Source organism: Cavia porcellus, unplaced genomic scaffold (genome assembly GCF_034190915.1).
Source record: "Cavia porcellus strain 051 isolate PalLab524CR breed Dunkin Hartley unplaced genomic scaffold, mCavPor4.1 scaffold_16, whole genome shotgun sequence".
In the NCBI taxonomy this organism is placed as follows: domain Eukaryota; kingdom Metazoa; phylum Chordata; class Mammalia; order Rodentia; family Caviidae; genus Cavia; species Cavia porcellus.
This window is the reverse complement of record NW_026947499.1, coordinates 25031990-25044791: the sequence shown is the minus strand read 5'-3', so window position 1 is coordinate 25044791 and position 12802 is coordinate 25031990. Positions and strand designations below refer to the sequence as shown.

Sequence of the window (12802 nt, the reverse complement as noted above, 5' to 3'; positions counted from 1 at the left end):
TATAGATGGTCAATAAGTGGTAGCTTTTATTATTTCATTCAACAGGCAACATTCAGGTTCAGCAAAATGGAGTGAGACTTTCTGGGTATCACCAACTAGACTATGGTGGGATTAGAACCCAGGCTTCCCTGCCTTCTAATCCTACAGGGCCAGTAGTCTCCCTTGTCTATCCTAGGGGTCCTATCCATGCTGGCAGTTGCCCATAGAACAGTTGGTGCTGGTTTTGCAGAGGTGTCAGTTGAGCACTGCTATACCTTACCCTCATTATTTTTTCTCTTGCAGGGGACTCATTATTGTCTAACACTTTCACTGAGAGCAGCAGCCACTGGCCTCAGGGACTCACTGGGTCCCCAGGTCCCCCTGGCCCTCCAGGACCCATGGGTAAGTCGAGTCCAGGCTTGGTGTGAAAGGTGGAATTGGTAGATTGCAGAACTAGTCCTGTGGCTATCAAAGGCGGCTGGCAATGTATTCTTTTCCAAGCCTGAGGACATCCTGTCTTATTCTAGGTCCCCCTGGACCTCCTGGCCCCACAGGGGTACCCGGGAGTCCTGGACACATGGTGAGTCATTCTGCAAATGCTCCTATCCTGTTTCTATCCATTCATCCATCTATTCATCCTTATTTAATTTAGTCATTCAATAAGTACTTGTTGAAAACTGGGCATGGTGGCACACACTTGTAATCCAGCACTTGGGAAGCTAAGGCAGGAGGATCGTCAAGAGTTTGAGACCAGCCTGGGCTACAAAGTGAGCTCAAGGCCGACCTGAACTGCAAGGGGAAAAAAAAAAGTACTTACTGAGCAAACTACTTTCCATACATCCTCTCATTTGATTCATGTAACAAGAAGCATTATTATTGCCTAAGGCCAAGAAAAATGGAAATTTTGTCCTGGGGTTGTGGCCAACAGCTGGCAACATCTGTGGGTTGGGAAGGGACTATCTGGCCCAGTATCTAGTTCTTGTAATTTTGAGCCATATGAACTGCCCGCTGTGTGCTGAGCATTAAACACCATGTGGCTGAGCAGGCCAAGCTGAGACTCTCTTCCCAGTGCCCAGCCTCCAGCCCCCTGCCCAGTCCATCCTACCCCAGCACAAAACTAAGTCCGTATCTTGTTGCTCAGGGACCCCCAGGCCCTACTGGACCCAAAGGAATCCCAGGCCACCCAGGACAAAAGGGCGAAAGAGTGAGTACCCAGGTGGCCTGGAGAGGGGATTCTGGGGAGCCCAAGGGTTCTGAAGTCCTAACAGCTAACTTGGTTCCTTTCTTCCCTCACACAAAGGGAGCTCATGGGGAGCCTGGCCCCCAAGGCCTCACAGGGCAGCAGGTAAGTGATGATATCCACCTTGGAACCACCCCTTCAGGATCCCACGTCCCCAGGCCCCTGAGCTGGTTCTGTCCAACACAGCCAGAACCTCTAACCCTCCTGGGTGGTCCAGAGTGCTTCAGTTCTCTGAGTTCCTCCCAATCTGTGGGGCCCATCATCTTCTTAGGGTCTGGCTGAGTCCATCTCTGTCCCTCTGGCAATCCATAGCTCTGTATTTCTTTTTTTCTCTCTCTCTTCATGTCTCTTTGACATTGTGGTTCTCTCTTTTTTCCACCTTCTCCACTTCTCCCTTCGCTGTGGTCAATTTTTGCTTTATAGTTTTTGAACCTTTGCTATTAGGCATATCCATGTTTAGGATTTTATTGATTTCTTGGTTTTTTATCTTTATGGGGTTAATTTCTCTATCTCTGGCAATACTGCCTGTCCGGAATTCTACTTCATTTGCTATTACAGTAACCACGCTAGTGTTCTCACGCTTGGCGATTGCATGGTATGTCTTTTTTGATCTTTTTCCTTTCAACTTCTCTGTGCCTTTATATTGAAAATGCATCTTTGTGAACAAAATATAACTTCAGTCTTTCTTGTATCACTCTGACCATTTGTTGCATTTATATGTAAAGATAGACATATATATGTATATATAGTTATGGTTCTACTTAAGATTGTCATATTATGATTTGTGTTCTATTTATCTGATCTTTTTTCTTTGCTTTTTTCCCTTTTTGACTTCTTTTGGGGTGCATACTTTTTAAGGTTCCATTTTGTGTCCTCTCCTAACTTTGTAGCAGTGGTTATTCGTGTTATGTTCTTTCCAGTTGCCCTACAAGTAGCAATTTGTGTCCTTCCCTCATCACAATTTAGTTGAATTAATATTATACTGTAGGGTACACAAAACATTTATAATTTTATTTTCACCACTCCTGTCTTGTGGCACTATTGCCTTATATTGCTTTCCTACATTGGTAATAAACTCTGTAATACAGTTGTGTGATAGGAGGTACTGGGAATTGAACCTGGGTCCCTGTGCATGCCAGGCAAGGTCTTAACCACTGAGCTACATCCTCAGCTCCATATTATTACTATTGCTCTAAACAGTTAGTTGACATTTAAAGAAGTTAAAAAAACAAATTAAAGTATAGTGCCCCTGAACCAGGTGTGGTGGCGCATGCCTGTAATCCAGCACTTGGGCAGGAGACTGAGGCAGGAGGATTGCCACAAGTTCAGAGCCAATCTGGGCTACATAGTGAGTTCAAGGCCAGTCTGAACTACATAGGGAGTTCCTGTCTCAAAAAACCAAAAACACAGGTACAGTGGATCTTTTCTATCCACAGGTTGCACATCCATATGCTCAACAGTGAGTCCAAAATTGTTGAGAACAAAATTATTATCTCTAATGAATATGTATAGACATTTTTCTTATTATTTCGTAACCATTATACTATAACAGCTATTTATATAGCATTTACACTGCATTATTTAAATTCTTTTTAAAATTGTCTTTACATATAAGAGAGTATCTATAGCTTATATGCAAATGTCACATGTTTTTATATGAAGGACTTGAACATCTGTAGATTTCAGGACCAGTCCCCCTATGGATACCCAAGAATGAATGTGGTATTATTTACTGATGTATTTATCTTTTCTAATGTGCTATACCTTCCTATAGATTCAGATTCCCATCTGGTATCTTTTTCCTTTAGTCTAAAAAACTTCTTTTAGTTTTTTGTATAATGTGAGTCTCCTGAGAAAACTATTTTACCTTAATTTTTGAAAGGCATTTTTGCTGTACCTGGTAGCAAACACCTGGATTCTCAGTAGTCTGGAAGTCAGAGGCAGGAGAATTACAAATTGAAGCCCAGACTGGGCATTTTAGTGACTGTCTCAGCCCTTTCTGTTGTCTTTGGGACAGAATACCTAATATCTGCCACTTAAAGGAGGAAGCACTTATTGTGGTTTATGATTCAGCCCATGGTCAGCAGTCTCCAAAGAAGAAACAGCGTGGCAGAGGGGTGTGTCAGAAGAAAAGCTGCTTGGATTATGCCAACCAAGTGCCAGAGAGCAAAAGGAGGAACTGGGAAGGCAGATAAACCCTTCCAGGCCACACTGTCACAACTATCCTCTTCCAACCTGACCCCACCTCTTAGCAGCAAGCCAGCTGTAAATCCTCGTAATCCAATCATCTTTCAGAAGCCACACTGATCAGGAGGCACTTGGGAGATATCTAGATATAAACCATAACCGTACTTAGCAAGACCTTGTCTCAAAAAATAAAAAGGGGCTAGGAAGACCAGGGATATAGTTCAGCAACACAAGTACCTGCCTGGCAACAGGAAGTGATGAGTTTGATTCCAAGCACCCCCCCCAAAACAAGTAGGTTGGGGGAGGAGGGCTAGGAATGTAGCTCAGTAGGAAGCCCCTGAGTTCAATCCCCAGTACACACTCACACACACAAATACATATATACAAAAATACATTCTTCTCTCCTTTTAGCACTTTATAGATGTTGCAGCATGGTCTTCTTGATTCTATAATTTCTCATTACAAACTTGACACTGGTTCCCCTGTATCTAATATGTTTTTTCCTCTGACTTTTAACATTTTCTTTTTATCCTTAGTTTTCAGCAGATTGATTTTGATGTGTCTAGATGTTACTTTTTTTTTATTTAGAGAGAAAGAAACAAAAAAATACATGAAGATTAAAAAGGGTAGAAATAATACAGAATTACAGAAAAATAAATGGTAAGAAATTGCCAGTTGATAAGTTACATATTGTCATCTTAGAAATAGCTGTTCAGGTTACAAAATTAAAGTATGTAAAATGACATTCAAATAGTGACACTGCCAACAGTTCTGCTCAATGATCTAACAAAAACTCAGTAATATGGTTATCAGTCCTACACACTTGTTTTATATCTTAAAGAGGGTAAGATTAAACATATCAAAACAGAACAAAACAGTTTAAAAAAAACAATTTAAAGAAATACAGATTTCAAAGCTAGTCCACTGGAGATCTTCACTGTCTATCTCACTGTCTCTAGTTTCTTCCAAATAGTTGTCCCCATCTTCACACACATTAAATACATACTGCATATTATAGAACTAATCACATCATTACAGGATGATGAAGGCTTTTTAAGTCTTCAAGATCTGACATTGGGGAAGACAATAATAACTACCATCGCATTTCTCATTCTCTTCATAGTAGCTGTCCTTATCTTTACATATGCTGATATTTGAACTGAAGAGACTAGACTAATATCACTCTGATCAGTGAATAATAGTATTGCTAGATTTTATATCATAATGCTACAAAATTAGCATTGGGTTTCTTAGTGTCTCTTCTTCAGAGTATCTGTTCATTATGTATTGCATTATATAATCTGTTTCTGTAAATAGTTTTTTAAAAGAATCTTCTCATGCGTAAATTTCTACATGTATATCTATCCTCTCTGTATTATAGGGGAAAACAAATCATAACAAGACAGCAAAACAAATTCCTAGAAAAACATGCAGTGAAAAAGACACATAAGACCACAATATTAGGTGATCTACCGTAGTTACTATGCTTTCTCTTGTTATTTTCTAGATGTGACTTTCTTTGTGTTCAGTATGCATTGAGTTCACTGTGATTTCTAAATCTGTAAAGTTTGTTTTGATTTTGGTTGGTCATTTCGTTGTTATCTTCACAATGGAAATAGCAATAATGTACTGTGTGGATTTTGTTGTGGTTAATTTGGGGGATGGTGTTGGTTGGTTGTTGATCTGCTTTTTTTCAGACAAGATCTCACCATGTAGTTCAGGCTGCTGGGATTACAGGTGTACATCACCACGCCTGGCTTCATCATTGTTGGGGGGGGGGGGTTGTCATTGTTTTTAAGAAAGAATTTTTTTTTGTACCGGTGATCGAACTCAGAACCTCTCATTTGCCAGTCAGGAGCTTGTACCACTGAGCTAAGTCCCCAGGCCCAATGAGAGAAATTTTAGAAAGCAATTATAGGTTCACAGGAAATTGTAAGAACAGGGTTCCCTATCCTCACACCTATCCAACCTCTCCCACAATCGACATCCCCCAGCCCCAGGGGACTTTTGTTATAATTGGTGCACCTACACTGACATCATTGTAGTTGGTTCTTGGTTTTGTGTATTTCATGGATTTGGGAAAATATATAATGTTTCTACCATTTACTATCATACAACATAATTTTACTGCTTCAAAAATTCTCTGTAGGGGCTGGGGATTTAGCTCAGTGGTGTAAGCACCCGCCTTGCAAGCACGTGGTTGTGAGTTCGATCCCTAGTACCGGTAAAAAAAAAAAAAAAAATCCTCTGTGCCCTGCCTTCTCATCCTTCTCTACTGCCTAACCCCTAACAACCACTGAAGCTTTTACTGTCTCCATAGTTTTACCTTTTCTAGGGTATCTTATAGTTGGAATCACACAGTACAACCTTCTCATATGGTTTCTTTCATTTAGTAAAAGTCATTTAAACTTTTCATGTCTTTTTATGGCTTGATATCTCTTTCTTTTGAGCATTGAATATCACTGTGTTGTCTGGATATACCAATTTGTGCATCCATTTACCTACTGAAGGACACCTTGACTGCTTCCGAATTTGGGCAATTGTGAATAACGCTGCTGTGAACATTCATGGAGGGGTTTTATGTCGATAGGAGCTTTCAGTTCATTTGGAAAATACCAGTGAGCAAGAATGTTGAAACATATGGTAAGGGTTGGCATGTTTTTAAGAGAAAGATCAAGCTGACTTCAAACCCATGTACTCAATTGATTTTCCTGCCTCAATCTTCCAAAGAGCTGGTGCCATTGACATGCATCACCATATCCAGCTTAAGAATATGTTTAGTTTTTAAGAAACTGCCAAACAAGGGCTGGGGATTTAGCCCAGCGGTTCAAGCACTTGCCTGGTAAGTGGGAGGTCATGAGTTCAATCCCCAGTACCAAAAAAACAAAAAACAGAAACTGTCAAACAGGCTTTGAAAGTGGTGGTACCACTTCACATCCCCACCACGAATGAATGAGTGATTGCTCATTTCCTTGCCAATTTTGGTGGTTTCACTCACTATTCTACATTTTGGCCATTCAAATAGGCATGTAGTGGTATTTTATTAGGGAAAGTTGTTTTTGCTTTATCTCGTTGTTTTAATTTGCAGTTCATTAGTGATGTATGTTGTTGAAAATCCTTTTACATGTTTACTTGCTCTCCGCGTGCCTCGTTTGGTAAGGTGTCTGTTCAGGTTTTAACTGGATTGTTTGTGTTTGTTTGTACTGCTGAGTTTTCAGAGTTTTGTGTTCAGATATGTCTTTCTCAAATATTTTCTCCCAGCCTTGGGTTGGTCTTATTCTCTTAACATTGTGCAAACCAGAATATTTTAGTTTTAAGTAAGCCCAGCTGTGATTTGTTTTATAGAGTGTGCCTTTGGTGTTGTATCTAAAAATCGTTATGGTACCCAAGACCATCTAGGTTTTCTTCCACATTATCTTCTGCAATAGGTTTATAATTTTGTGTTTACAGTTATGTCAATGAGTAACTTTTTTGTTAATTATTATGATAGTTGTAAGGTCCATGTATAGTCTTTCTTTCTGTCAGTCTGTGTGTGATTTTTTTTTTAACCTACAATCAAACCCAGGACCTTGCGCTTACTGGACAGGCACTGTGCCACTGAGCTACATCTCTGGCCCTGTCTGTGATCTTTTTATGTTTCCCAGCCTGGCTTTGAACTTCTGGGCTCAAAGAGATCCCCTGCCTCTGCTGTCCAAGTGGCTATCTAGCTTCATTTTTTTGCATTCATGGAATGTCCACATTAATGGATGTCCACATTTTGTATTCATATTTTATCACCAGTTCTAGGAAAGACTATTTTTGTTCCATTGTATTGCTTTTGCTCCTTATTCAAAGATAGGGTAACTATATTTGTGTGACTCTACTTCTGGGCTCTATTTTGTCACACTGATCTATTTTTCTGTTCTTTTACAAGTATCATACCATTTTTACAGTGTAGATTTACGCTGTCTTGAAGTCAGACATTAGTGCTACTACTTTGTTCTTTTCCTTTGATGGTGAGTTAGCTATTTGGGGGTTTTGCTTTGCCATACAAACTTCAGAATCAGTTTGTTGGCATTACAAAATATTTTGCTGGGAGATTTTTGTATTTGTTTCTGGTTTTGTTTTGGGTTTTTTTGTTGTTGTTGTTGTTTGTTTTCTTTTGTTTTGTTTTGTTTTTTGAGACTGGGTCTCACTATGCACTTCCAACTGGCCTTGAACTCATTATGTAACCCAGCTTGGCCTTGACCTCACAGTGATTCTCCTGCCTCAGCCTCCTGCAAATTGCTGTTACAGGCGTGCACGACCATGCCTGGCTACTGGGATTTTGATTGGGATTATATCTATTGGTCAAGTTGGCAAGAACTGACATCTTGACATTATTGAATCTATCCATCCATGAACATGGGATACTTACTTAGTACTTCTTACTTACTTAGTACTTCTTTGATATCTTTCATCAAAGTTTTCTTAATGTAGCTCTCATATATATTTTCGTTACTTTTTTTTACTAAAGTATTTTGTTTTGTGGAGTGGTAATGTGCTTTTAATTTCAAATTCTACTTGCTCATTGCTGAAATATAGGAAAGCAATTCATTTCTATATAACAACCAGCATCCTATACCTTTCCTAAAATCACTTAGTACTTCCGAAAATTTTTTCCCACTCTTTACAGTTTCCTACATAGATGACATATTTACAAACGAAAACTATTTTATTTTTTGCTTCCTAACCCATATGCAGTTTGCATCCTTTTCTTGACTTTCTGAATTACCTAGGACTTCCAGTATGATGCTGAAAAGCAGTGGTGGCAAGAATGAGGTCCAGGGGCTGGGGATTTAGCTCAGTGGCATAAGCACCTGCCTTGCAAGCAGGCGGTCGTGAGTTCAATCCCCGGTACCAATAAAAAGAGAAAAGAGAAGAAAGAATGAGGTCCAAATTTTATTCCTGATACAAAAAAAAAAAGTAGTAAGAGGAGATATCCTTCCCTTCATTCCTCCCTTTTCTGCTAAAATCTAATTTCTCACAGTTAAATATGATATTAGTGGTATCTTTTTAATGAATGTTTCCTATCAAGGTGAGGAAGTTTCCCTCTTTTCCTAGTTTGCTAAGAGCTTTTATCATGACTAAGTGATGGATTTTGTCAAATGCTTTTCCTATATCTTTTGCTATAATTGTGTCATTTTTTATTTTTAGCTAATGTGAGAGATTACATTAATTGATTTTTGAATGTTGAACCACACTTGCATACCTGGGTTAATTTTTAAAGCATTTTTAAAATTTGATTTGTTACTACTTTGTTGAGAGCAGTAGTGTCTATGTTCATGAAAGATATTGGTCTGTAGGTTTCTTATAATGCCCTTGTCTGGTTTTAGTATTAGAGTAATGCTTTCCTCATAAAACATATTAGGAGTTGGTTGTGTAGCTTAGCAATAAAACACATGCTTAGCGTGCTTTAAAAAAATGAACTTGGAAGTATTCCCTCTACTTTTACCTTTTGAAAGAGATTAGAAAATTGGTATAATTTCTTCCTTAATTATTTAGTAGAATTCCATAGCAGCCCTATCTGGGCCTGATGCTTATTCTCTTTATTTTTTAAATTGTGTTTTTTTCCCATTTTTTTGGCTTAAAGAGAAAAAAACAGAGAAAGGGTACAAGTAATACAAACTTTAAAAAATATACAATAAGAAATCACTAGTTAATAGATTACATATTCTCATTTTAGAAATAGCGGTTCAAGTTACAAAATTAAAGCATATAAAGTAGACTTTCAAACAGTGAGAGCACAAACAGTTTTGTTCAATGATCCAAAAAAACTCAGTAATATGGTTATCCATCTTATACACTCAAACATATATACAGTTATAACCTTTAGAGCACCTTCTTTTCTTTTGTACAATGACAATTACACATTTTGGGTTATATTACTTCCACAGCTCTTATTACTTTTTTTGAAGAGAGTAAAACCAAATGCGACATATCAGAACAGAGTCAATCAAATCAAAAGGATGGACATAAGAGATAATTTAAAAACAAAATACAAGGTGAGCAACAATGGTTACCATACTGCCTCTTGCTATCTTAAGAAGAATTGCCTAGATCATCAGTTATAATAAAATTGAACAAAACAGTAGAGAATACAATCAAAACATTGGAGACTTTACTGGACTTTAAAAGAAGATAATAGTCAACCAGAATGGGTGTCATAGTGGATCTTATTGTATTCACAGTTGTTGCCTATACTTTCAAACTTGGTACTATCAAGCAAAGCAGACTAGGGGAAAATCAGTCAAAGCAAGACGGTGAGAGCAATATAGGGTTTCAAATCAAGTTAATAGGAAATCAAAGTAGGTTACTATAATGTATCCTGCTATATTTTTATTTATTTTTCCCTTAATTAAAAAGATAAAAATAAAGAAGTAAATAATTGAAGAAAAAAGGGGGGGTTGAGATAAAAGAGGGCATAACAACAGAACAGCACAGGTCAAAACATAACCATTTAAGCAAAATAGTGTTTCACCTCAAGATATCCTGACATAAAAGTAGTTACCATAGTGACTCTTTCCTTGAAATCTTTGAATATAACTTCGTATACTGTAGCACCAAACATATCAAGATAATGTAAAACCATTCAAGAGAATGACAGTATTACAGGGTATGTAGAACCAGCTAACAGAAAATAAACAATGGTTTCTGCATAATCTCCTTGTATATAAAAGTTTTTGCTTATATCATCACATATAATAAAATTCAATAAGATACAACCTGTTAAGACCAATGAAGACAGAAGAACAAAAGCTTGATGGGACTTCAAAACAAGATGATACTAAATCAGCACTAGCTATTACGATGTCTTGTTTTCTCTAAAATAGTTGTTCCTACCATCCGATTTTTTCTGCCTCATTTCTGTTGAGATCTTTTTCTGTTGTTTGTTGTCAGTTTGTCTTCTTCATTTCGCTTTCTGCTCCATTCATTGTGGCCTCTCTGCCATTTTTTCTGGAATCTTGGTATTTTCCTTTTTTAGAATATCCTGCAGTATTCTCTGTAGAGTTGAATTGGTAGTTGCAAATTCCTCTAGTTCCTCTTTACCCTGAAAGCACCTTGTTTTTCCATCAATTTCTAGGGACAGTTGTACAGAATATATCAATCTTGGCTGGAGGTTATTATCTTTCAAAGCTTGAATTATTTCCCCCACGCTCTTCGTGATTTGATGGTTTGTGCCGAGAAGTCTGCTGTAATTCTGATAGGTGTTCCCTTGCAAGTTATCTGTTTCATGTCTCTGACGGCTTTTAATATTCTGTTCTTATATTGGATTTCTGGAATTTTGATTATTATATGCCTGGGTGTAGCTCTGTTTGGGTTGTAGGTGGCTGGGGTCCTGTATGCCTCATACATCTGAGTATCTTTACCTTTTGCTAAATTAGGGAAATTCTCTTGGATTATTTCTGTGAATAGTTTTTGTAGTCCATTTGTTTGTGTCCCTACTTCTTCTTTTATGTTCTTAATTCTTAAGTTATAGATCCTCTTATCATCTTCTAGCCTATGTATTATTGCTGTTGGGTTTTTTGTTATTTTTAAGAAGTTTTTCATTTCATGCTCCCATATTACGAACCTGCCCTCCAGTTCAGATAATCTATCCTTAGTTTCTTTCAAGCTGTTATGCCAGCTTTCAATAGAGTTTTTAGTTTCCTGGTAATCTCTTTGAACCTGCTTCACGTATTCTGTTTTCTCTATTTTCTCCATCAAACAATCTCCCCTTTTTTTCTGTTCTTCCATTCCACCATCTGTTTTTTCTTGGGTGGTGCTGAGCATTTCTCTAACTGTTCTACTTATATCTTGCTTTAGGTCATTAGTAACTTCATTCCTAAACTCGTCTATGAGGCTCTAGAGATATCGCTTTATGTCTATTGGTGCCATGTCTGCTATTGCATGTTTCTCAGGACTGGGGGCCGAGGACCCTTTCTTGTTGCTCCCTCTTCCCATATTTTTTGTTCCTGCTATACAAGCGTATATAGGGGGCCCAGTTTCTTTCTTTATCGGTTACAGTTTGTTTGAATTGCGCCCGCCCACTGCATTGTACTAGGGAGACACAGACCTGGGCAGCCTCTGCTGGGCCCACCCCTCCAGATCAACCTACCGAAGGCTTTACTGCTAGGGTGCACCTCCAGGCACTGGAACCTGGTTTGGGTTAGCCTACTGGGTCTTAAGTCAGTGGCGACACCCAGGCCAGGCACTCCCCACCAGTCCCACTTGAGAGGGGAATATATGCCTAAGGACACTGCAGCATCCTGTTCCGGCTAATCTGCCCAGTCCCAGTATGTCCTTTGCTGAAGCCTCCTACTCTGTGGAAGGGTCTCCAATCTGCTCACTCGCCGCAGGTCGATGTAGGGCCCCTGGCCAGTCCCACTCTCAGCTCCATTTGCCCCTTCCCACTCTCAGAGCTTTCGTACCTCTCCTTGCCATGCTGATTGGGACGCAGCAGCGACTGCAGGAAATTCAAATCATGGCTGCCAGTGGTGCAGGCTCCAGCTTCCGCACTGAGACCTTATCTGTTCCTGTTATATCATCAGGATTGTGTTTCCAGTTGGCTTCTCTTAGTTTAGTCTGTTACTGGGTCAGCAGGGTGTATCTCCCCTTGCTTAGGACTTCTCGCCAGGCACCATTCCTGGATTTTAAGTGTGGTTTCTCAGAGAGCCTCCGAAGCTGCTGCTATCTATCTGCCATGTTCTCCCGGAAGTCTAAATTGTGTTTTAATGTATAAAATATGTGATTATATTTGCTCTCTGTTTTTATGTTACTGATTCTTTTTTTAAAATTTTATTTAAGGAGAAAAAGAAAAAAAAAACAGAAAAAGGGTACAAGTTATACAAAATTTCAGAAAAAATAAACAGTAGGAAATCACTAGTTAACAGATTACATATTGTCATCTTAGAAATAGTTGTTCAAGTTACAAAATTAAAGCATATAAAATGGACATTCAAACAGTGAGACTGAAAACAGTTCTGTTCAATGATCCAACAAAACTCGTAATATGGTTATCTATCTTATACATTTAAATATACATGCAGTTATATCCTTTAGAGCACTTTCTTTTCCTCTATTTGTTACAATGACAATTATACATTTTGGGTTTTATTACTCCCACAGTTCTTATTACTTTTTTTGAAGAGAATAAAACCAAATGTGACATAACAAAACAGAGTCAGTCAAATCAAAAGGATGGACATAATACATAATGTAAAAACAGAATACAAGGTGATCAACAATGGTTACCATAATGTCTCTTGCTATTTTAAAAAGAATTGCTTCTATCATCAGTTATAATAAAATTGAATAAAACAGTAAAGAACAAAACAGTAAAAAATAAAACCAAAAACATTGGAGACATTACAGGACTTCAAAAGAAGATAATAGTCA

General features: G+C 38.3%; 1 protein-coding gene across 9 annotated transcripts in view; it reads left to right on the top strand.

The window, feature by feature from the left end:
• The window catches only part of Emid1 (EMI domain containing 1), a 57434-nt gene that overhangs the window by 21213 nt on the left and 23419 nt on the right, over positions 1-12802 (top strand). For all 9 annotated transcript variants that reach the window (XR_010039731.1, XR_010039729.1, XR_010039730.1 and 6 more), the window contains exons 10-13: positions 283-381; positions 507-559; positions 1121-1183; positions 1280-1324. Coding sequence is in view for 6 of the 9 variants with exons in the window: in XM_023560710.2 (XP_023416478.2) it covers positions 283-381; positions 507-559; positions 1121-1183; positions 1280-1324 (260 nt within the window). In the remaining 3 variants the exon portion in view is untranslated. The remainder of the gene's footprint in view (positions 1-282; positions 382-506; positions 560-1120; positions 1184-1279; positions 1325-12802) is intronic.